Genomic DNA, 26,552 nt, shown 5'->3' with positions numbered 1-26,552 from the left:
CAGTTTTCTACATCAACTGCTTCTATTAATGCTTTGATTAACATAATCTCTTTAGTGTTATTTAAACTTAAACTGAAAAAAAATTGAGGCATTTGTTTTACATAAATGATCCTTGATTAACCAAAGGTTTGACACCTACAGGCCTGATGAAACTTTGTAGAATGGACGGCAACTGCCCGTTGTAGAGACATAGGTGCAGAGGTTGACATTTCGAAAGTCTTCTGCCTTTTGTCTTCATGTCGGTGTGTGTGGTGGTGCCGACAGTCAGCACGAATACTCTGCCTAAACAATCTATCAAAGAAAAATCTAGAGGCCTGTTATGTCACTGAGAGCCATGACTGGACTTTCACAAGTACTACAACATAGTATGATTGCCTATACGTTTTACAGCTTTATACTGATGTAGTACATCAATGGCAGACATTTGGGATGAAAACCTGCGTTGCTCAAAAATTAGTGAAATTTCCTTCACCCTGCTCATGATATTACATTTAGGTTTAGTGAAGAAGAGAAAAAAACACAATTAAGGTGAATAAATAAAAAGGACACAACTGAGAAAACCACATCTGTAAAAGCAAAGAAAAGTGGTGGTGACATGACCATCAGATAATCAAAATACACACATTTTCAGTACAGCAGCAATCTGAAAACCCATAGGTTCAGGTGTATGGGAGAACCCTGAGAAAACTTACTATCACAAGCTGAGCACTGAAAGTTCTATTTGACTACTGTCCAAGATATAACATGAGAAATGGCTTTAAAAAGAAAACTGAAATGAGACTGGAGAAATTGTGTGAACAACAAATAACAAACTAATAAACTCAATAAGAATACAAGTCTTTGGGATTTCCCAAACCAAGGAAGTTAAAGAAACTGGTTAAGAAGTTGGAATGTTTCTGAAAAACCAATTTACTTCTAAAATTTATTGTTTCTGATGGCATCACTGAAGACTTGCTTCAGTAACATGTTAAGTGTAAGAATACTTAGTACATCCACAAGAAAACGTTTATTAGGTCAAAAGTACAAGACAAGCTAAAAAAATTACTTAAAAGGGAAAAAATAGCATTTTATCAGTGTTTACCTGGTATGATCCATTATGATGAAAATTAAATAATGCTAATTTGTTTTTTTTTTTTAATTTTGTGCAAAGCTACTCGAGGGCTATCTGCATTTAGCAGTGTAAGACTAGAGGGAAGGCAGCTAGTCATTACCACCCACCACCAACTCTTGGGCTACTCTTTTACCAACAAATAGTGGGATTGACCGTCACATTATAATGCCCCCATGACTGGGAGGGCAAGCATGTTGGGTGCGACCGGGATTCGAACCCACGATCCTCGGATTACAAGTCGAATGCCTGAACACTCTTGGCCATGCCAGGCCCAAATAATGATAATATTTTTACAACTTAAGTAACAAGGTTCGTTATGAATGCTAAATATTTCTATAAATTTTCAGTTCATTTGACTTTTTTTCCAAACATAATAAAAAATAGTTGAAGTTTATTTTATCATGTGACCAGCTTTCAAACAAGATGCTTGCATTAAAAAGTTCTGTTTCAAACATTGTTCAAAGAATGTTGTTAACCATAATATTTGTAAAAAGCAGTTATATGCTATGAATATATTTTTGTCTTAAATGTGATCAAATACCTTATTAATTGACATATAACTACAACAAATTGCTTTAAGATAAGCATATGATATTTATTTTATTTCTTCCTCAACTCTATTTTTACATATGTATGATAGATTTACAAGACAGTCATATGTTTATAGAAAAAAAACAACAAAAGAGTATCAACTGCTATCAGGCTGTAAAGCAGATGCCCAAACTTGACTAGATGGTGCTTCTGGGGTGATCCACTGAATTGGTATACTAGAGCCCTCTGGATGATCACATGGAACTAAAAACATATCCCATTCTTGCCTGTAAGTAAAAAAAATTAAAATATTAGTGTCAGCTGTGCCTACAAGTTCTTAAAAATTAAAATATTAGTGTCAGCCGTGCCTACAAGTTCTTAAAAATTAAAATATTAGTGTCAAAATTAAAATATTAGTGTCAGCTACAAGTTCTTAAAATTAAAATATTAGTGTCAGCCGTGCCTACAAGTTCTTAAAAATTAAAATATTAGTGTCAGCCGTGCCTACAAGTTCTTAAAAATTAAAATATTAGTGTCAGCCGTGCCTACAAGTTCTTAAAAATTAAAATATTAGTGTCTTAAAATTAAAATATTAGTGTCAGCTACAAGTTCTTAAAAATTAAAATATTAGTGTCAGCCGTGCCTACAAGTTCTTAAAAATTAAAATATTAGTGTCAGCCGTGCCTACAAGTTCTTAAAAATTAAAATATTAGTGTCAGCCGTGCCTACAAGTTCTTAAAAATTAAAATATTAGTGTCAGCCGTGCCTACAAGTTCTTAAAAATTAAAATATTAGTGTCAGCCGTGCCTACAAGTTCTTAAAAATTAAAATATTAGTATCAGCTGTGCCTACAAGTTCTTAAAAATTAAAATATTAGTATCAGCTGTGCCTACAAGTTCTTAAAAATTGAAATATTCAATCATGACAGTACCCATTTAGATAATTTTGTTATAAAATTTCATTGACTATAGATTTTGTCATCAACAGTCCAATTAATTCCAGCATGCGAGACTGAAATGTTATAAATACACACAACATTGATTCAATAAGCAAATATTACCATGTTACCAACATGGTAGATGTCAATTTTAACCCCTTTTTATGGGTTAGGTAGAATACAAAAGTATCCATGAGAGTAATTATATTATGATATTTCATAATGTATGCATAAGTTCACAACATTTTACAGGTTATTGGTAAATATTAGAAGGTTTTTATAAACAAAATATTAAGTGTTTAAATTACGCATCAAGTTTTTCTAATTGAAGATTTTCTGATAAAATGTATTCTTTCAGAATGTCGGATATCCAAAATGCAGAGTAACTTTTATTTTAAGTTACATCCAAGAATATAAATCAGGCTTATCCAAAGTGATCTGTCATGGGTATGTTTTAGTGAACTTATATTTTTGTGAAAAACGGTCACATTTCAGTTATAATACATTATACGCACGCACGCACACACACACACATATACATGTTACTACTATTTACAAATGAGTTTAAAGACTTGTATTTTTTAAACACAGAAGAGTAAATAAATAAATAACGCATACAACCATCTCTTCTAGTTATGATCTCTGTACTCGGTTGCTGCTTCTCATAGGTTGTTAAGCCTTAAAAAATTTCACATGGGGAATAGAAAGGAAATACTTTTTTTTTTAAGGTTTATGGATACATTTGAATAACTAAAAAGTGATAAATTACTATATCAATACCATAGAATTCCATTGTAATATATCAAGTTCAGTAACTCAACTGTATTTGGGTCTAAAAAATATGAAACTTCAAAGATGCTAAAAACGCAACTTACCAGCACGAAGTTTTGTCTCTGTAATATTTGAAAATATCTGAAAAACTATTGTGGGTCATTCTGAGATTTTGATTGCTTATTTATGTCATACATAGAGTTTAGCGTACTGGCCAAAATCGTAAGCCAAAACATAAAGAAAAAATATGTATTTTACGTTGTTAACTCAACCACATATTTGAGTAGTTTCGAAAGATGGAAATAAGAAAAGAGAGAAAAAAAACAACTTTTTTAGTATTTAATAGGGAAAATGTGAACACTATGAAATTAGCCTAAATACTAGCTGGTCAAAAATTTAAGACCATACTGAAACGAAGTGTTAATCAGTAAACACGTAATGAAATTTAGTCTTTTGTATTTAAGCATTAGCGTTGTCAACATCTCCCACTGACATCTGTGTTTCATTGGGTAAAAACATGGCAAAGGCTAAAAAGTTGACAGAGTTTGAATGTGGCAGAATTGTCAAGCTGCAGAAGCAAGGTTTCTTTCAATGTGCCATCACTGGTGAGACTGGGTGTAGTAAAACTGCTGTTGCAAATTTCTTAAAAGACCCTTAAGGATACGGAAACAAGAATTTCAAGTGATTGGCTCAAGAAAATGTTGCTGGTGTTGAGCAGGAGGATTCGATGGGTTGTCCCGCAAGACACCAGCCGATGGCCGAACCAGATTAAGGCCCTTACGGATGCAGAATGCAGTTCAAGAACAATAAGATGGCATCTACGAGAGAAAGGCTTTAAAAACTGTAAATGTCTGTAAGTAGATTATACAAACATCACTTTTATATAATCAGCTTAAGTGCAGATTAAAATTATGCAAATTATTTTCAGTAATTTATCAGAAACAACATTTCTTCTTATGTTATCTGCTAAAAAATGAATTGATAAATGATTCTGATTGCAGAAAGCCTCACCTAATATTTAGCAACTGATTCTGATTCCTTTCAGCTTGTACATAAAACTGCCAATAAATGTAGATAGGATCTTCAACACTGGGAGTACCTTAAAAAAATACAAATTTCTTTAGTTGAAAAAAAGTTTTATTTTCAGCATATTTCTGTAACAATAGTAAAATCACTGATATCATTTATGTTTAACTCTGGCTTTATTGTTGTAGAATAATATTTAAATCCTACCTTGTAATTATAAAACATGTAGAGCAATGAGGTGATACTTAGGTAATGCTAACTGACAAAAAGCCAAAGGTTTTTGGTTTAAAAAATGAAAGTAAAACAAGAATCACATTTTATATGTAAATAAATATAATTTGGAAACTTTTTAAATTTCTATTCCATCAAAACATAAATATTTCTTTATTGAAAAAAGTGATTAGAAAATATTATACGAAAATGTAATAACATGCCAACCATACAATACATACAATATTTACTCTATCCAGTACTGAAGAGGCCTTTCGTATAATACTAATGCTCATTAGCCTGGTTGGAATAGGACAAATAGAGTAGTGACTAAAATGTACTTTCCTTATATCATCAATTCCCTAAACAGCAACTGTTTTGGTGTGAATTATATTAATTTAATAAATTGTAAAATTGAAGTTATGTGATATATACAGGGTGTTCGGAAAGTCACTATGCAGTTTTGTCTGCTAATAAATATAACAAGAAATGTTTACAGGCTACTTCAAATATTGTTTTTAAAAATAAACTCTAGTCATTTAACACAACTATACACACAATGTTAGATAATGTCTGAATAAGTGCTGAATTGGATTAATGTTTCCTGATAATATTTTGTGGACAAACATTCAGTAGGCATTCTGAATGTAAAATATCATGTACTCATAACTTACAAGAGTCTCCAAAAAGCCCTTCTTTGATCTCCCACTGTTTATCATTGTACTCATAACTTACAAGTCTCCAAAAATCCCTTCTTTGATCTCCCACTGTTTATCATTGTACTCATAACTTACAAGAGTCTCCTCTTTGATCTCCCACTGTTTATCGTTGTACTCATAACTTACAAGAGTCTCCAAAAAGCCCTTCTTTGATCTCCCACTGTTTATCATTGTACTCATAACTTACAAGAGTCTCCAAAAAGCCCTTCTTTGATCTCCCACTGTTTATCGTTGACGAGTCTCTCGATTCTTCGTCTTCGACGTTCCTCCTCTTCTTCTCTTTGTCCTTCATGCTCAGTTTCTAACATGACTTTTATTGCCTTTTCTTCAGCTTCATAGTCAGACAACTGCTGTTTCATTAATTCCTTTAGCTTCAAAACTCCTTCCTTAAAAGTATCATCATATTCGAGGGATACTATAACACCTAAAAAACAAACAAACATAAAAGACAAACAAAAGCAGCAACATAAAATATGTTTCCATCAATTAAGTGAACTTGATAAAATAACTATCCTTATTTTGATTGATGTAACAGCTTGCAAACTAAAGAAACATTATTTTATCTGTCTTTCCATTTTATGTTTCATAAAAATTTAGGTTTCCAAACAAAGATTAACCAGCAATTTCTTCATCTTATGCAATGTTTGTTACCTTTCATGATCAAGTTTTTCTTTTTTACTTCACGAAGTTTCTCGAGAGATTTCAATCTTTCTAATGCTCGTTTGGCCTCTTGAATTTTGCGTCGTACTTCACTTAAAATAGTATCAGCTTCTGTTTTTAGTTCCTTTTCCTGATAATAAAAATATACACAAAGATAGACAAAGGTCAAATGGTGTAAAATATCCCACAAATAATATTATATACATATATAAACACACACACACACATGTGCTCGAGGTCTGATCAAAACGTTCTAAGACTTCTTCTGTGACCAGTGCCGGTACAGAGGTTTCACTGAGGTATGTACAAAGTACAAGTAGTGATCTACCCCACGAACAAGCCATTTCTCAAGACCTTATACCGTGTTGCGAAAAACATCTTCAAAGACAGATGTGTCTCTTGCCCCTGTCATGATAAAAATACAAAGAAAAGAAGAGTATCGTGTTTGCATCAAGTTCTGTGTGATAAATGGTAAAGGAGGAACAGAAATCCTTGAAATGTTAAGCTGCCTCTGGTGATGACTGCTTAAGTAAGGCTCCAAGATGGCCGGCGATGGGTCAAAGGGATCCACCTTCTGGGTGACCATCAACGTTGTCCACTGATGAAATGGTCACTAAGGTGAAAGAAAAATATCGACAATTAACTGTCCGTGAAATTACTGAAGAACTGGACATTTCCTTTGAATCATGTAAGGTGATTTTTAACTGAAAAACTCCATGTATCTTCATCATGACAACATGGTACACACACTGCTGTGTCTGTTCAAGAATTTTGGGCAAAAAAACATTCCTGTGATACCACACCCACGTATTCTCCGATCTTGCCCCATGTGACTTTTTTCTGTTCCCAAAAATGAAAATTAAGTTGAAAGGAAAGACATTTGATGACACTCCAACCATCCATAATAATGTGAAAGCAGAACTCAGTCACATAATAGCTGAAGACTTCCAGCATAGCTTCTGAAAATAACAGGAACGTTGGAACTAGTGTGTATCAGCTGGGGGAGATTACTTTGAAGTGAATGGTATACAATATTGATGTATGACAATTATTCTTCAGAATAAAAGTAAAGTCTTAGAACTTTTTGATTAACCTTGCAAAAAGATGCTAAATATGTTACTAATGGTGGTGTAGATTTCACCTGCAGCAAGCATACTATCACACTAAGACCTGCAGAGCATTCTTATAAAGGGAGAGCAACATTACACATTTAAAGGGAATGTTTTGTTGATAAGACAACATATATACACTCAAAACTGGTAATTTACATCACAGTTTCTTTATTTTGTAAATTATATCAACATTTTTTTATTGTCTACGTTTACAAATAACCTTTAGTGAAAGTTATCTGTCTCACAGATATCTGAAAATATAATTCATGTGTCAGTTTGGAGTTTTCGTTTCTGATTACATACCCTTCTATCCTGTTGAATTTTTTCTATAATCTGTTCTTTCCAAATACTAATCTGTCTTTCCTTCTCTTCTCTCTCATTCTGTATTTCCTTCATCTGTTGTCTTCTGTATTCCTTCTGGTTTTTTATTCTTTTCTAGAAGTGACAAAAAGTAAATACAGAATTTAATTCATAAAGTACTCGTGTGACTATACATGATATGCAGAAACTATTATAATAATTAAAATATACACATGAATTATATATTCTCAAATTGTTTTATTTTGTATATATGCAAAGTATATGTTTGTATACAAACAGAATATTAAAAATATTAACTTTTCCGTTAGCAAACATGATTCATTTAAAACACATGGAAAAAAAATTTTTTTTTTTTGTTTATTTGTTTTGGAATTTTGCACAAAGCTACTTGAGGGCTATCTGTGCTAGCCGTCCCTAATTTAGCAGTGTAAGACTACAGTGCAGGCAGCTAGTCATCACCACCCACTGCCAACTCTTGGGCTACTCTTTTACCAACAAATGGTGGGATTGACCGTCACATTATAATGCCCCCATGGCTGAAAGGGCGAGCATGTTTAGTGCGATGGGGATGCGAACCGTGAGCCTCAGATTACATGTCGCACGCCTTAACCCACCTGGCCATGCCAGGGCCTCCTTGTTTTTTATTCTACTATTTTAAATACTGTAAAAGTATGTGAAGATTCTGTACTAAATGATGTAAAAACTGTTATCAAAACCCAAAATAACTTAGGTATGACAACATTATACAGCATAACAGTTAACAACTAGTGCAGATGAATCTAACATCAGTAAATACACAGAAAATTGAAATGTAACCATATGTAAATAAAAAATAATTTTAATTTACAAAACGTTCCTGCATAAGTATTCACGTCAGATAAAGTCTGAGAATACCATACCCTTTTCTTTTTTATTTTTTCCATCCTTTGTTTGAGATTCTTTAACACGGCTGGTTGAAGAATGATTTCTTTAATCTCTTCCAGACGATTCTGAAATACAAATTTATTTAACATCTTTAGTTCTCATTTGTATAAATTTATTTATAAATAGCCTACATTAGATGCTTATACTGTTCTTTTACACCAATAAGCTAAGTAAATATCTCACTGCCACTCTATGCATATCTCACCTGTAATCTCGAGGCCCTACGTAACCTGAAATTCCACATATCGTCATCAGCTGTCATCAGGGATGAGGAAATAAGGTTCCGAACTTCATTGAGTTCCTTTAAAACAACTAGAGCCTCTTGAAGGACAGAACGAGCATAGGCTATCTAAAAATAAAAACATTTCTTCATTACTGGTTGATTATGAACTCTCCAATACCTGAATAGTTATATTAAAAATGTAGATAAATATACATAGTTTGCTAGCCAGAAAGCTGTACAAATAATTAGATGATGAATAACATTATTTCTGATATATTTCTGGATTTTTATATTTCTATTTATATCAGTTATAGGGATATTAGTTTTGTAAAGTTCTTGATGATACTATGGTGAATATCTTATACTATACTTTCTAACTCATGTCCTAATGAAGGATATTTTGCACAGACTTTGGAAAATGAGTTTGAATTTGTAAAGTGTATTCATAACCTCCATGTTACTTTGCTAGTAGCAGCAGGTTTGGTGAAGATGTCCAGCTTATGGTGCTACATGAACATGAAAGTGTATTAATACTTTGATGGTTTGAAACTTGAATTAGCTGTTAACAAGAACTAGAGCTTATCAATGGAAAAACAAACATTAATTAATTAATGGAGCTATTAATTATATTCAACTGATTGATTATTCTCACAAGACTTTAATGTAACTGGAAAAATTAAAAAGTAATAATAACAAACACTAATTTCAATTAGTTGATTAAAAACAATAATGAGAAAACATAATGGCAATCTTTGATTTCTTGAAGAGTCAGAATAATCAGAAATAAGAATTTGCATTAGGTTGTTATTTAAATGACATTATTTGATTTAACTGTAATTTCAATTAATTATTTTATGTGATACCTATCAGTATAGTTAAAGCAAAAGAATAAGCAGTTATGTAGATTAATCTCCCAGCTCTAGTGAGAACAGTACTAAGCAGATGATTGAACTGAAGTTCTGGAAGTCATTAATACTTTTTCTTCCCCCACTGGAGAGATTAAATGTTTATGTATTCTATACCTTATATGTCAAATTTAGCTTTATTAATATTTTAAACTAGATATATTTTATCATTATTTTTGCTAGTGAGATGATTTTCATTAATTAACCCACTAACTGCTGATTCACCATATAGGGTATAGTCCACTTCTAGCAGTTGAACACAAGTGTGCTGTACATGTTATATGGCTTGCAAAAATTCCACATACATTTAGAACAGCCACAGCCAATGGGATAATAAATGCATGTGTATATTTTATTGTGTACAGTTTTTATGTTTGATAGTTGCTTTTAACCTAGCAATTAGGTAATAAGGGTTTTTAATTAAGGAGTTGGGAAACCTTTGCTAGGTAGAAACAGTTTATTGATAATAGCTTCTGTATTTTTTAATTGGTAAGTTACATTTTTTAAGGATTTCTATTTCTATTTTTGTCTTGTTGAGAACAAGGATGCTTATACTGTCTAAAAATTGTTAGTACAAGTGAAAGAATAAACAGTGAGGAGTTTATAGTGTGTGGTATGATGCATATAAAGAGATAGTTGTTAGATTTTAAACATTCAAGCTGAAATTATGAACAGACATAGAAATGTGTTTTAAGTCTTAAGTTTTTCAAAATTTTGTTGTGTTAGTAGTATGAATACAAGATGGACATTTAAAATAGGCTGATTAGTGGTTAGAATGGTCAGTGTATTATTAACTGAAGGATATCAAAATTCCAAAGTGTACTGATAATCAAAGAACTTGTAATTTATGAACCTACTATTATTTTTGTTGATTCAGAAATTGGAAGTTTTTATAACGATCTGAGGATAAACTGTTCTTGTGCTAAACTTCACAAAGCATAAGAAATCTGGACTGTTTTAGTATCTTAATGATGAACAAATATTCAAGAGCATTGATGTCCAAATAAGAGAAAACAGATGGCCAATAAGTAGGAAGTGTTAAAACAGAATGAGAAAATTCATTTATTAGAATATCTCAAAGAGACCAGAATGTGAAACTATGAAACAGATTTGATCATTTTACCAAGCTGGAAAATAGTTATTGTTACAAAAATAAAATAAAATTATAAACTGTCTTTACATTTGAAATTCAAAGTAAATAAAATTATTGTAACTTGAAGATTTTTTAGATAATAACAGAAACCTATCAAAGTAAAAATTAAATTCCACAAATTAGGCCTAACATAATATTTTAGGTTTACATGTACAAACTTAATAAAAGGTACACAATATCTAGTAATGATTGAAAATTCTGCAAAATCTACAAATGTTTTACAAACTAATTGGGCAAATGATGATTATATGTATAAAGCTTAGGATTTGTAGCCTGCTTTCCTCACAAGCAGTTGGATCCTTAATAACTTCCAAATGTATGACTGATTGGTTTGTTTCATACAGTGTACAAAGCTACACGAGGGCTAACTGCACTTGCCGTCCCTATTTTATCAGTGTAAGACTAGAGGAAAGGCAGCTAGTCATTACCACCTACTGCCAACTATTGGACTACTCTTTTATTAATGAATAGTGGGATTGACATAACTTTATAACATCCCCACAGCTGAAAGAGCAAGCATGTTTGGTGTAATAGAGGTTTGAACCTGAGTCTCTCAGATTATGAGTTGAGTGCCTTAACAACCTGGCCATGCCAAATCCCTAAATGTTTGACATCAGTTGATTTGTTTGCTCAATTATATCCAACAATCAGAGGTTTATTTTCCGTAGACCACCATTACGTTCAAGTTGTTAAACATATAAGTGTAATCTGACTGCCCAATATTCCAAGGACCGATAGTCACAGATTGTTTTTTTCCCATGCAAGTCAAAATTAAATGAATAAACAAATATGTAGGTACACAAATATTTTAATCCACAATGTAGTGTATAGCTCATTGCACTGGCTTAGTTTCAAGATAATTTTGTTGACTGGAAGTCTTGAACATGTTTAACCTGTTGACTGCCAAGTATTTCAGCTGCTACAATACAACTCTATTGCTTCTTCATTTTGTAACTTTTTCAAGATGCATTTTGGATCGAAAGTGAAACAATTTGTAAGTTGGTCAAATGCATGTATGGTGCTGACATCTAGCGTTGAAGTTAGGTATTATTGAGAACAAATTAACTTGTCCGTGGCACTGTGTTACCGATCAGCTTGGACGAGTTATCTCGTATATGGCACTGAATAAGTAAAATAAGTCAAGGATATAACATTCTATAGAATAAGAATATTGAATATCCGTATATTTTATGTATCTAGTGTATCTCTGTGCTGTCCCTCATTCTCGCTGCATAATATTATGCGATGCCATGTTCTGTGAGACATTTTCAAGTCTAAATGGGCTTAAATCGGCCATATTTCTCTGACAAAAAAGGAAAAAATTTATAATACATGCGTAATTGAATATATTATAACATATGGATGGGTAGGGACTTATGGGCCACCCTGTATTATATAAAAGAGCTATATTCCCAAATCGAATCCTGATGCATAAACATGTTAGCTATGAAGCAAATAATATATATGCAAACAGGAAAATGATAAACATTATCCACCCATTTATGACAAATTGTAACCTTTCAGCTCATGTCATGGACCATTTTTCTCATAAAATACTCACATATTTAAGCAAACAATCAATTTATATTTTCTCTGTCAAAACAACTTACATCTTTGGACTATCAGGCCTTCACAATATTAGATCTTGCATAATATTGCCAGTCAGTTAACCTTTTCACAATGGTAAACTCCCTTCATATAAATTACACAATCACACAAAAAATAAATGAAATAACTTATAAGTTAAATTTTGAGACTATTTTAAATTTATATCAATGTTCTATGTTAGAACAATGTTTCTCTTTATATTCTTAAAAAAGAAACGTTCAGCAAAAATGTTTTGTGAAAATGGTTATATGAACATATCTTACTTGCAGAGGCATAGCTAGGGTTTTCAGCACCTGGGGACAAAGCCAGTTTTTGCACCCCCTCGTGACAAAATGTAAGCCATAATTCCTAATTATGCAACATCAATTTGGCACCCCACCCCCAAAGCTGTGCCCCTAGCTACGCAACTGCTTACTTGGTGAACTGTTAATGTCAATATGACAATACGCTTACAACCAATCTCACATAAATTAAATAAAGTATTAAAATAATGTAAACATGTTTAACAATCACTGACAATGGTAAAACATTATTTAGAACATGAGAGTTGAAATTAAAAATAAACAAGTAGCAATTTGACCTATCTTTTTACGAAATTGTCTGAAAAGAATAAACAGAAATAAGTTCATTAAACAAGGACTGAATCATCAGAATATTTTGCCATAGCCTACTATAATTAATAAATATAGGCTTATCTGTTGGCTTCTTGTCTACAAACATGTCTATTGTTTTTTGCAACACAAGTATTTTCACAACAAAAAAGACTGTATAAAGAATTTGAAATTCCCCATTTTTTTTGGTTTGTTCAAGTCTTGCAAACTTCTTGCTGAACGTTTTTGGTCAATGCTACAGTAGCTACAACTAGCAATTTTCCCACAAAAGCATATTGTTCAAACCACTTTGTTTACTGTAACGTATGAAATCTAATTCTTTCTATTAACAATTCTTTAAACTTTGATAGCCATTTCCACAGCTGTGTTTCAGTAGCACATTGTGAAATTATTTGATGTGGTATCATAAAAGGATTGTGAATGGTGTGTGTACCAAAATTAAGTTGATAAAAGACAATGTCTTAAATTCAAGTAATTAATAAATATTTATCCTCCAGGGGTCATGGTTTCTTAATAAATTATATCCATATTTTTGGATGGACACAAAACTTCTAGAACAAATTTCTAAATGTTTTGTTTACAAGCGACAACTGCACAGAACATCTGAACAATTTGTTATTTATCTTTGTGAATCACACCAAATAAATGTTAATAAAGGAAAAAAATTCATTTGTAATATATTTTAATATAAATTATAATATAAATGAAGTCAAAATATTATTGTGAAATTTAACACGCATGCATTCTCTTGATACCTTGGGATGCTTACTGGTCTGAATACGGTCAAAGGATTTTTTTTTTACAATAACTTTTGTTCTGGATTACATTTTGTAAATGTGGATCACAACATGAAAATGACGTACTATTGCAAACTATTTTCAGAAGTTTAAAAACTGTCCAACTTTTTGGGCAATAAATGTAAATAATATCCAAGTTTTATTTATTTAGAGCTATATCTACACATTGATTCGAAATGGTACTTAAGCGCAAAATTTATCAAAATATGTAACTGAGTTAAAGACTCATAGCTAAAAAAAAAATTCATTTGTTTAATGTGACAACAAAAAGATATGAAAAACCAGAAAACCTGATACCAGTATATCATAGTTTTAATCAGATTTCCACTAGTATTTTTTAATGAGTTTGAAAAAGTACTAATTTTATAATCAATGTAAGTTACTTTTAAAACATTCTCCAAAATTTTTATGACCAAGTTTCAAGTAAATGTATATCCAAAGTATTAGTCCCATTATAATAAACTAATAAGAGAAATTTCATGTATGCCAGATGTTCACATGTATTAAAAACTTGATTATTTGTTGGAAAAAACAACAACAGAACAAACTGACTTCAAAAAGCCTTTTCATTTGCATTGACCCTTAACTCGTGTGGAAAATTTTCTACTTACATTAATAACTGGCTTCTGCTCATTTCTTTGTACTTTTTGATTTGACTTTTGTTTTGAAGACAACCATTCTTCAAGCCAATCACTGTCGCTTTCTCTTAATGTCTTTGTGAGAGGCTGTGTGATTGGGCTTTGTGTACCTGAACTGGACCAGGATGTGATAGAAGTAAACAGTTTTTGTGATTGTTGAGCTGAAAGCTGATTGGTAAGATGTAATGAACCAGATGAAGTTGTCTCAGGACCTGATGGTTGGAGATAACAAGCTATATGATTAACACTAGTAATCTGAGGGGGCAACAATGTCTGAGCTACTTGGGTTGAAACGGGAGGTTGTGCTGTTGACAATACTGGTTTCACAGAGGAATTAGAATTACTTGAATAAGATGAATGTGAAAAATCAGACACTACTTGTTTGTGTTTTGGCATACTTTCATAAAGGGGGGGTGGAAGAAAGGATACAAATGAAGACCCTGAGAACTGTGGGTTGGTAAAATGATTACCTGCATATTGGGTGCTTGAGTACAAATTATTTGACCCATTATTTGAAACAGCAGGTTGGATTGGAGGTACCGAAATAGCTGACTGAGGACAATTCACTACATGAGGTAATCTTGGAGGTGGTCTTTGTAGGTCACAGATTGGAGGATACTGTGAGGGCAAAGGGGGATATGGATGATTAGGCACTTCCTGTTGGATACTTTGATAAGGTACATGTGGGTAGTGGTGCATGTTCTGGTGGTTCTGTGGTGGTGGTGTAGTCATACCTAAAAGAGAAAAAGAGTATTTTACTTGCTAGTTGTTTCAAGCAAACAATAGGGTAATCCGTGATGATGAGAAAACCCACTTGTAGAGAAAAATATACATGTACAAACGGCTGATATGGGTAGAGAAAGCACTATGTAAAGGAGCGAACAACAAAACTGAGGTCTATACTATGTAAAAACTACACTGACAAACACAACACCAACATTATTTACAAAATACAATGTGATAACTGCCACAACTTCTATATTGGAGAAACAAGTAGAAAAATAGAAACCAGATTCAAAGAACAGAACATAAAAAGTAACCTTCACACGTTTTCGAACACTGAAAAATCAAATACACACAACCTAACTGTAGAAAACACCCAAATACTAAATAAACAAACATAAACAAATGCAAAATTAAAGAAGCTTTACTTATACAACAACTCAAGCCCAAAATAAGCCAATACAAAGGATTAGCTTTATACCTATATTAATAAATATACCCAACATCTAACCACACCCTCTACATTCCTACACTCATTTACACAATCTCTTTCAAAAATGTGGTCAGCTATCGGTCAGTTACCTCTTTCTTTCTTTGTAAACTTGACGATGATAAAAAGAGATCGAAATGTTGTTCGCTCCTCTACATAAACAATTTTCTCAACCCATACCAGCTGTTTTTACATATATAAAATTTAAAAGATTTCTACCTTTTATTTATGTTTACTCAATAAATGCTTATTTAAGGATTAAGGTCTGAACTATTGAATACAGACCTAAATTAGATATAGCACTGTATGACTGTATTGTAGATATATTACTTCAATAAAACATTTTTTTCAGAGTAGATCTAAAGCTGGAATTTTGAGAAAGCAGTTTGTTACTTCTGTACTTGGAAATGTCAAAAAGTACAAGTAGACAAGTTTTCAAAATTTCCCATTCAATGAAACTGTAAACTTTATTTGAAAATTTATGTATGACATGCTCACTGATACTTATTTATAAATTATGTGAAATTTCACATTAAATAAGATATAAAATTGTAATAGTGAAAAAAACACAATTACTAAATGTGATATCTCAGTACAGTTTGCAACCAATCAAAACATTTTATACTTATTAGACACAAAAATAGTTTACTGGAAAGGGTTAAGAGGATGGCTACTTCAAAATTTCCTGGGGCATAAGAGGTTATCTTACAAGAATATTTCAAGATATATTAATTTACCTCCCTTGAGAACAGTAGTGTAGAAAGTTTTAATGAAGTTTATAAAATTATCCAGTGAATATAAGAGATAAAATTCCCTAATGTCCTTTTACTATACTCAGAAGGTGAAGTACAAGTTAAAAGATTGGAAAAACCAGGCTAGACTCTAGTAGCAGAAGGTAACAAAATTGGTCCATCTTGGTTGTTCCATCCCTACAGTTTCAAAAAAATAAACAAACTTAAGGCCAGCCTTTACCACTTAAACAGTTTTCAAAACTTTCTGAATTTGTTGCATCCACTGTATCTGAAGACAAACCATTTTGAAAGCCAACTACACTGTTGTGTTAAAAAATAAAACTATCTCAAGTGAATGCACACTATTATGCTGCAAAAATGTATATTTATGTCCTCTATTCTAGAATTCTTATAATTCACTATTAAAAAAAGTTGCATGAACATCATCAATTATCTTAGTCATTTTAAACAGCTTAATCAGATCCTATATATAATTTCTTTTTCCAAGCAAAAACAATTTCATAGGTCTTAATATGTCCTTTCCATCCTAAGTAGCACCTAATACTTCACTAGTAACTACAGAAACGACAGCCCTCCTCTGAACTACTTCCAATAATTCAATCTCCATCTTAAAGTCACAGCCTAAACATTTAGTAAAAGCGAACACAATACTGATCTATATAAAACTGTTAATTGGATAACTGAATTAATTTACGATACTGTTTAAATGTGAAAAACATTTAAAATAAACTTTTCAACTTTCATGATAGGCATGTTCCTTTATATTAACGGTACTAATATAGATTTACAACAGCAAACAAAAGATCCATTTAAAAATAATTCCATATTTTATGGCTATATATTCAAGTAACTTAATCAAACACATCAGTATGTAGTAACACCAACTGAAAGATAAACATTATTCATAATTTGACAAGAAGGGTAAACTAAAACTGAGATTGGAAGATAAAGCAAGGTATTGCAACTCGTAAATGAAGAATACTCTATCCCAAAACTCTGGCTGTAAATACAACATTTTACCAATTTATGTTATTTACCTGATCTAAACGTTATACAATATACCAAAATAAAGTTTGTATCACGTTTATCTATCTATTAGGATTACTCCGACAACCAAGAGCTCCTAGCGCCCTCTCTAAGCCTTATGTATATATATAATTGACATGCTAATAAAAAATAAACATTTAGAATTTGATTTTTTATAATTAATAAAATAAAGCATTTTTTTCTTTTATTGTGAATTTAATTGTGCAGATATATTTGGAAGAGCAGTGTTCTCAATTCAACAAACGTATAACTAAAATATTATTCAACATTATAATTTGAATGTTAATGTTACAAATGTACTTTGAATATAAACTGCTGAGAAAGTTTACCAGAAGGATTGAAAACTTCATCCACTACAAAGGTTGAATAAGTTATATTAAAATGTTTCAAGTGCCTTACCATGTCATTACACGTTTAATAGTACTTCTTGTGATGACCATACATCTTGAAAACAATCCTGCAGCATAATTTCTATAATTTAGTTCGTTTTTGAATTTCGCGCAATGCTACTCGAGGGCTATCCCTGCTAGCTGGCCCTAATTTAGCAGTGTAAGACTAGAGAGAAGGCAGCTAGTCATCACCACCCAACGCCAACTCTTGGACTACTCTTTTACCAACGAATCATGGGATTGATCGTACATTATAACACTCCCATGGCTGAAAGGACGAGCATGTTTTGTGCGACCGGGATTCGAACTCGCGACCCTCGGATTACGAGTCAAACGACTTAACACGCTTGGCCATCTATTATATAGTCGTTATATCCAAAGCAAACCCTTCTTTCCTGCTCACTTTCCACAATACATTTTGCGTACAAGGACAACGTTTAACATGTAGCAGCTATAAATGTGAAATCGCACAAAAATCTCTAGATGCTGCGTCAGGTGATTTTAAGATATGTCTTTGCATGAAATAGTATGAATATTCATTTCATTCTCCGGTCTCTTGAGGCATACTACGGTTGAACCAAAATGTCGTGGAAAAAGTTTGTGCATATGTGGCTAGAGTTACACTTTCAAACGCAATTTTCTTAATACGACTGAGGCAGGATTTATTGTGCAGTTCACTTTCTGTATAACTCTGAGACCCCAGATTGATGCACATTTCTATATTTTCCAATGCTCTTATTTAAAAGAAACATCTGTGTTTGGAAAACATAATCATTTGATCTAAAGATATCCTTATATCATGTATGTATGATATAAGGATATGATATGATATAAGGATTTGATCTAAAGATATCCTTATATCATGTATGTATGAATAGTTTGCGTCAAGAAGAGTTGTTATATGTTGTTCCGAAATTCGTTGAATTTTCGATAACATCACAGTACATATGCAACCCAAAACAAAGTTAAAATGTAGCTGTATTACGTGCTGTTCCACTGTTACTTTATCTGGCAATGGCTGTCACATATCTTGCTAATTGGTTCATTCAAAATCGTTTGATATATTCGAATATCGAATTTGTAATTGTGGGTTTCAAGTAGCATATACCTTGAATGTTTAGAAAAGTGAAATTATTTGTGTTTGTTTGTATTTTATCAAGAGTTACACTATAGGTTATGTGTGCTCCTGCCGGATTTTAGCATTATAATTCCTCATATTTATCGCCGTCACTACGAGGGACAATTTTGTTATTTACAAAACTGTAAGGCCCTGCATGGCTAGGTGATTAAAGCACTCGACTCGTAATCTGAGAGCCGCGGGTTCGAATCCCCGTTCCACCAAAGATGCTCACCCTTTTAGCTGTGAGGGCGTTATAATATGACGATCAATCCCACTATTCGTTGGTAAAAGAGCAGCTCAAGAGTTAGCTGTGGGTGGTGATGACTAGCTGCCTTCCCTCTAGTCTTACACTGCTAAATTAGGGACGGCTAGCGCAGACAGATCTCGTGTAGCTTTGCGCGAAATTCAAACAAACAAACTTATTTTATCTATGTCAAAATTATAATATATGTCATTTATTGAAAATGCGGTGTTGTTACACGAAACTTGGATCTCAGTATTCTAAGTCCGAAAATTCACTGCTTTTCTTTTGTTTGTTATTAAGCACAAAGCTACAGAATGGGTTATCTGTGGTATGCACACTATGGATACCTATAAACATGGTTTTTAGTATTATGATCCGTCAGATCAATCATTTGACTAAAAATATATATATTTTAGTGTCATGCTTTGTAGTTTGTTTTAATATATTCATATTCGTGTACTTTCAATTACCACTTTTTAATATCTATTTTGTAAACTGTTAAATAAATTAAAATTATAGTAAACCATTAATTAAGCAAGTATATTATATAAGTATTTGTGATTTAAAATTTTGATAATAATGTAAGCAATTTTTTTAAACGTGTATGAAAAACTATTATTTCATCTAAGATCATCCTCATCTGCCCCCTATAGGACGCATTCTACAACGCTCATAGGCCTAAATAATCGGTAACCTATTATTTGCCTGATTACTCTTTTTACTTTGCACGAAAAGAATCTCATTAAAAATAATTTACATAGATTTAATTCGACTAATTCTGTCCAAATTTAAACGATTTTCACTTTGAAGCCTTGTGCACCAAACAAAAGTTATTGAGGTAATCATAATTATATATATATTATATAATAATTTGAGACAGAACCATTATATTTTGCAATGAATCATAAATCGTTTAATTATTTTCATTCGCAGTATTTTTAGTTTTTCTTCCACTTCAGATTATAATTAAACGATAAAATATCAATTATTTTCGAGGATTTAATAATTATTAATTAATTAATCACCCCTACATACAACATACTGGTATATATCGTATAGGCTTGCTCCTTTCTTAAACAAACTTGCATACATTAACCATATTTTACGAATTTTATACTAGATGGTGTTTGAAAGATATGTTATTATGAAATCGTTACGTGTACGTACGTATATATATATATATACGAAACGCTTATATAAGTGAATGCACATTTCGTTTATCATAAGTAGACACTTTAGTTTTTAACAAAATATTATTTTTAAAAAAATAAACAAACCGGTACATCATTGGACGGGTTGGAATCGTAAACGACTACAAACTGTTTAACATTCAATAAAAACATGTATTTAGTCAGAATTCGGTCAGAACTGTTGTCTCCTTTCATTTTGGTTGGTAAAATCAATTGACTTTTTAGATAAAGACTTAATAAAAAATCGTTGTCGATCAAGTAATCAATGATGACGAGAAAACCCACTTGTAGAGAAAAATATATATGTTAAAACGGCTGATTTGGGTTGGGAAATTTTTTTATGTAGAGAAGTGAACAGTGCCAGGTTCGCAAAGAAAGAGAGGTAACTTATCGATAGCTGACTACATGTTTGAAGGGGGTTGTGTAATTGAGTGTAAGAATGTAGAGGGCGTGCTTAGATGTTTGATTATATTTATTAATATTGGTATAAAGGTGTTACAAAATAATGTAATTGCTATTTAATTTACTTTAAATTTGATGAACTGTTTCACAATATTTCCAAATATATAATATTGGCAGGCATAGTCTTTGAATTGATATTAATTATACATATATATATATAATGTTTTCTCATTTTAATTGTGTCTATCACAATATATATATTGTGGTGACAGGCACAATAGAAATGAGAAAAAAAAACCAATTATTTATATATCCAAGCAATCTTTAATTTTTCACTTTAGCCTATTTATCTTTGAAGTAGAATACGTCTTATTTATATTTATTGCAGAATACATAACATTTTCAAACTTATTACTTTGAATCTTTCTAGTCATGTTTTTGTGAAGAATGAATAAAGCTTAGTGAAATGGAATATATCAATGAGAAGCAAAAACAAACAACTTGTCATATGAGCTTTTATTATAATATAGTTTATGAACTTGTTGGCTCTTTTGTTGTTGTTAAGCGCAAAGCTACATAATGTCCTGTTTGCTGCCCTACTTTTATCGTTTTAAGCCTACAGACTTACTGTTGAGTCACTGAGGGCATTCAATGGGTTTAACCTGTTCAGTGCCATAGACGAGATAATTCGTGCAAGCCGATCGGTAACACAGTGCCACGGACGAGTTAATTCGTTCTCACTAATGCCTAACTTCAACGCTAGATGTCAGCACCATACATGCAGTTGACCTACTTACAAATTGTTTCACTTTCGATCCAAAATGGCGTCACGAAAAAGTTACAAAATCAAGAAGGATTAGAGTTGTATTGTAGCAGCTGAAATACTTGGCAGTCAATAGGTTAAACTGTACATTTTTCTGGACAGTTAATTGTTTATTATTTTAAAGTTCATTAAAATGTTAAAGAATTGTGTCTAAATATCAGTACAGAGGATTAAATTGTTTGTTAATTGTCTCAGTTATCTTAAAAGAAAAGAAAAGTATTTTACTTGAACAGCGTCTTTTAGTGAACACATTTATACTTTTATCAATAACCACTCACAGATTACATTTTTATCTCGACATTATCGAATGCACGTATTGGTCTTTGCATTTTAATAATCTTTTGTTTGTTTTGTTTTGTATTTCGCGTAAAGCTACTCAAGAGCTATCTGTGCTAGCCGTCCCTAATTTAGCAGTGTAAGACTATAGGAAAGGCAGCTAGTTATCGCCACTCACCGCCAACTCTTGGGCTACTCTTTTACCAACGAATAGTGGGATTGACCGTAACATTATAACGTCCCACGACTGAAAGGGTGATCAACTTTGGTGTACGTGGATTCGACTCTCACGTTACAAGCCGATGAGTAATTTGTGTTTAATTCCTCCTGTCTTCGTATTGTTTGTTTGTTTGTTTGTTTTTTTTAATTTCGCACAAAGCTACTTGAGGGCTATCTGTGCTCTGTATTCGTAATACACTGCTTGCTAAAAATATAACTTTATTTAATCTTGCGCTCAAGGAAATATAAAAAGGCAAATCTGGATAGAGGGATGTATGGAAAATATATATATACGATGTTTAATATGTATGTCTTCAGATTTTTACTTTGCACAAAGAAGAAATAATATAAATTCAAAACTATTTATTGCTTACGTATATTTTATTGAACTTAAAAACGTCGGAAATTCTTTCAGAAATATAACTCTAATATATTTTCGCCCGATGGCGAGCACGCACAAAAAATAATTTGAGACAAGAAAGAATTATCTTATATATTGCAAAGTCATTTAATTTACATTTCAATGCGTTTCGCGCCCCCTTCCCCAGTGGCTTATAACACTGAAAAAGGATTTCGAAGCAGTCTGTGGTGGGCATGGCACAGTCCATTGTGTAGCTCTGTGCATAACATCAGACAAACAAATAAAGAGTTCCTGAGAATTTCTGAAAAGAAATTTCGCCACAAGAGTTAAACACTAAAACTGAAAGTACTAGGTCGCTTGTTGATTTTGTAGTATACAGAGAAATAAGTAATGGCGCCTATGCTATGAAAACTTACAGAAAATTTAAAATATAAATATAAAACTGTTTTGGTAATATTGTATTCTCATGCCTAGTATGAGAAATTTTGTTTGTTTGTTATTAAACACAAAGTTATAGTTACCACTATTCGTTGGTAAAAGAGTAGCCCAAGAGTTGGCGGTGGGTGGTGATGACTAGCTGCCTTCCCTCTAGTCTTACACTGCTAAATTAGGGACGGCTAGCACAGATAGCCTTTGAGTAGCTTTGTGCGAATTTAAACAAACAAACAAACAAACAAACAAACAAACGATGTGCTGTTTGTGCAGCGCCCTCTATATGCATCGAAATCCGTTTGTATTTTTATCTTAATAACCTTCAGACTTACCGTTGAGCCACCATTGAGGGAATTTTTATTTCGAAACTCTTAATGCATTACACTTTACTTTGCTTTTTACTTCCATCAGATTTGTTTAAGTCATACTTTATCCTATCAGGAATTAACTCAGACGAATATTACGCGCCCTGTTGGTACAGAAGTAAGTCTATGGATTTACAACATTAAAATCAGAAGTTCGATTCCCCTCGCTTGACTCAGCAGATAGCTCGATGGGGCTTTGTTATAAGAAAAATTCATACACATCCGAAAGTTAACAAATCGATGTTTATTAATACGGTCAATAATACATACACTTAGAAATAGGTTTCTTTTTTTTTTTTTTTACTGGCAACATATTACTTTCTTCCTTCGCCTTTCTTGGCTTATTTGTTGTTTCTCACATTTCTCTGTCGTATTTTTCGCTATTTTCTTTAGATGAACACTTACAATGTATATTCCTTTCTCAAACTACGCCCAATCGGTTTCTCACTTCTGACTTTGCACCTGTTTTCTGTCTGTCAGATCATGACATTTTATAATCACAGATGCTCTTTTATTCTCTATACAACAGTGGTTCTCAAACTTTGCGCCGTGGAAAATTTCAAATTTTCAAGGGAAACGCATCGATATCGACATCTGTCGGACACTTCGCGAACTACTAGTTCGAGATAGTTCACAGTTTTAACATTAGATCGAGCTCTATCTCTTTCAACGACGTTCTCGGAAGTTTAAGATATGTTTTTGTTTACTTGTACTTTCGGCTACGCCAGTAACGTCTCGAACTTTCTCGTTTCTAATATTTTGTATATAAATACCTATTGACTCTCCGGATCCGTCAGTAATCGAAATAAGTAAAGGGTGTTGTGGTCAAGTGTCTGCGAAGTCTAGCGAAATTCAGTGAATTATTTTGTTGATTTCTAATCCTTGTGCATAATAAGAAGTGTGGGAGTGAAGACAAAGATGGCGAACCACAAACCAGTGAAGAAGAGTGTCTAAAAGTTTTGGCTCCAGAGCGTGTTCTTCCAAGTAAACTGAAACACCACTTATAAACCAATCATCTTCATGTAAATCTCGTGATAATTTTACCAGAAAGTAAAAAAAAAACAAAAACTGAAAGAACAAAAAGGTACATATTTGAAACAAGCATCAATACCAAGGAATGCTTTGTTAGCACCCTACAAGGTGGCATATAGAGTCTCAAAATGTGAAAAGCCTCTCCAATCGCAGAATAACTGATTTTACCAGCTACAGTGGATATGGTGAGTATTATGGTTGGTGAATCAGCGTGAAGACTACTTGTCAAAGGTGCTTTTAATCAACAATACTATCGGTCGTAGAATCCAACACAAAGCCGAAGACCTCAACAATCAGGTAATTGAAAAAATGAAACTGAAGAAATTTGGGTTACAGCTGGATGAGGCGATGGATAGTAACATTTGGGATACGCTGCTATATAGACTGTACTTATAAATGCAGCCCTATACCAACCATCTACAATTATTTCTTTATAACTTATAATACTGCAGTAACCTCATTTTTTATAGACAGACTAATCATCAATCACTTTTCCATTTTACTGATTTCAGCTGACGTTTTTTTACATCTTCTCCCCCCAATGGCACAGCGGAATGTTTGCGGACTTACAACGCTCGAAATTGGGTTTCGATACCCGTGGTTGGCAGAGCACAGATAGCCCAATGTGTAGCTTTGTATTTAATCAGAAGTAAAACAAATTCTTACACCTTATTTCAAAGCATATTGTAGCAAATCTTTCAAATAGGTATACGGTATCAGAGCCGTTAGGAGTATATATATATATTTTAGGGACAGTATTATTATAAGATTTGACGATTTTATCTACAATTCTTTTCCATTAAGCAAAACGGAGAGTGTGTAAGAAAATGTGATACACACATTTACACATTTATATATTTTTTCGCGTTGTCAAAAAAACTAATCCTTAGTATACTTGAAACCACGTGTGCTGAGCCCACCGAGGGGAATCGAACCGCTGATGTTAGCTTTGTACATCCGTAGACTTACCGCTGTACTAGTGGGGGCCACTTGAAACTCCTCGTGTATGAAGTAAAGGTAAACTTCAATAGTTTTAGTACATACGGTTGCCCCCTAAGCAGCAAGTTGCTCTTTGGATTGCTTCATAAACCAACAGATTCAAGTGAGCAACATTGAAATATTTTCGAATACGTTACGGTTTACATTAGTGTGCTTGTTTGTTCACGCCTTATGTTTTAATGGATAAAACAATGATGACAGCAACTCCTATGTTTCAAGAATATCTGTTTTTCGTATTGAACTGCACCAGTCACCTAAAGCGACTACTCTAAACCGAAAGGAAAGATTGACTGTTACTATTATAACGGCCCACAGCTGAAAGTGTGGAGTGTATATTTCAGCATCACATCTCCGAACCTCCGATTCTCAGTCAGATGTGTTAACCGCCGGACCACACTCGGGTTAGCGCAATATTAATATTCTCAGGTGTACGAACAATATAACAATATGGTATTAATGAAGGTGTCAAGTATAATTTTTGAGACAATTTAGGGTTCAAAACAGAGTTTCGACGATATTACACATCATCACTCAAGTACTATTCGTTTTAGGCCCGGCATGTCCAGGTGGGTTAAGGCATTCGACTCGTAATTTGAAGGCCGCGGATTCGAATCCTCGTCACACCAAACATGCTCGTCCTTTTAACCGTGGGGGCGTTATAATGTGATGGTCAATCCCACTATTCTTTGGTAAAACAGTAGTACAAGAATTGGCATTGGGTGGTGATGACTAGCTGCCTTCCCTCTAGTCTTACACTGCTAAATTGGGGACGGCTAGCGCAGATAGCCCTCGTCTAGCTTTTCGCGAAAATGTAAAACAAACAAATAAAGGCGTTGCTTTTGAGAAGAGGTTAACCTGAGTGGGGACTTTTAAATTACGCTAAATGTTTAAAATAATCAGGGGCCCGGCATGGTCAGATAGGTTAAGGCGTTCGATTCGTAATCCGAGGGTAGCGGTTTGATTCCCGGTCGCACCAAACACGCTCGCCATTTCAACCGTGGTGGCGTTATAATGTGACGGTAAATCCCTCTATTCGTTGGTAAAAGAGTAGCCCAAGAGATGGCGGTGGGTGGTGATGACTAGCTACCTTCCCTCTAGTCTTACACAAATGAATTAGGGACGGCTAGCGCAGATAGCCCTCTAGTAGCTTTGCGCGAAATTAAAAAAAACAACAACCAAACTTTACTTACTTTATTATGTGAAAGTATTACAAAGGTTAAAGTGAATTTCGTTATTTGGTTAAGAATTAATAAGTGTGGCTACTGACCGGTTGGTCTCACTTCGACCAGCGATTCAGAACAAAGCACCGTTGTGCTTGAACAGTGAGGCATTTGGACCAAGTAGTGATATTACGATGTGAAAAGCGGGAGTTCTCGCGACAAATCTCATTACGTGTTAATTATTGTTTCAGACAAAACTGTACAATAAATC

The 26,552-nt window shown here is 33.0% G+C and overlaps 1 protein-coding gene across 1 annotated transcript; it reads right to left on the bottom strand.

Moving 5' to 3' along the window:
* Positions 1-1,681: 1,681 nt before the first annotated feature.
* LOC143222422 (programmed cell death protein 7-like) lies at positions 1,682-17,372 on the bottom strand. The gene is made up of 9 exons (XM_076448923.1): positions 17,260-17,372; positions 14,231-14,991; positions 8,528-8,671; positions 8,298-8,387; positions 7,381-7,512; positions 5,957-6,095; positions 5,493-5,729; positions 4,362-4,449; positions 1,682-1,929 (listed from the first exon to the last, which is right to left on the bottom strand). Exons 2-9 carry the CDS (start codon positions 14,987-14,989, stop codon positions 1,800-1,802), a joined length of 1,719 nt encoding a protein of 572 aa, XP_076305038.1. The 5' UTR covers positions 14,990-14,991; positions 17,260-17,372; the 3' UTR covers positions 1,682-1,799.
* Between the last annotated feature and the right edge of the window lie 9,180 nt (positions 17,373-26,552).

The sequence above is a fragment of the Tachypleus tridentatus genome, chromosome 8, assembly GCF_004210375.1.
Source record: "Tachypleus tridentatus isolate NWPU-2018 chromosome 8, ASM421037v1, whole genome shotgun sequence".
In the NCBI taxonomy this organism is placed as follows: domain Eukaryota; kingdom Metazoa; phylum Arthropoda; class Merostomata; order Xiphosura; family Limulidae; genus Tachypleus; species Tachypleus tridentatus.
This window is presented reverse-complemented; position numbering and strand designations above follow the sequence as displayed.

What these genes read in the sequence shown, in the direction of transcription:
- LOC143222422 (XM_076448923.1), bottom strand. Translation starts at nt 14,989, where the DNA reads ATGACTACACCACCACCACAGAACCACCAGAACATGCACCACTACCCA. An exon ending in GTAGGGCCTCGAGATTACAG is followed by an intron (nt 8,388 to 8,527) that starts GTGAGATATGCA and finishes TTTGTATTTCAG; the next exon opens with AATCGTCTGGAAGAGATTAA. An exon ending in AGGGCTTTTTGGAGACTCTT is followed by an intron (nt 4,450 to 5,492) that starts GTAAGTTATGAG and finishes TATTTTTTTAAG; the next exon opens with GTACTCCCAGTGTTGAAGAT.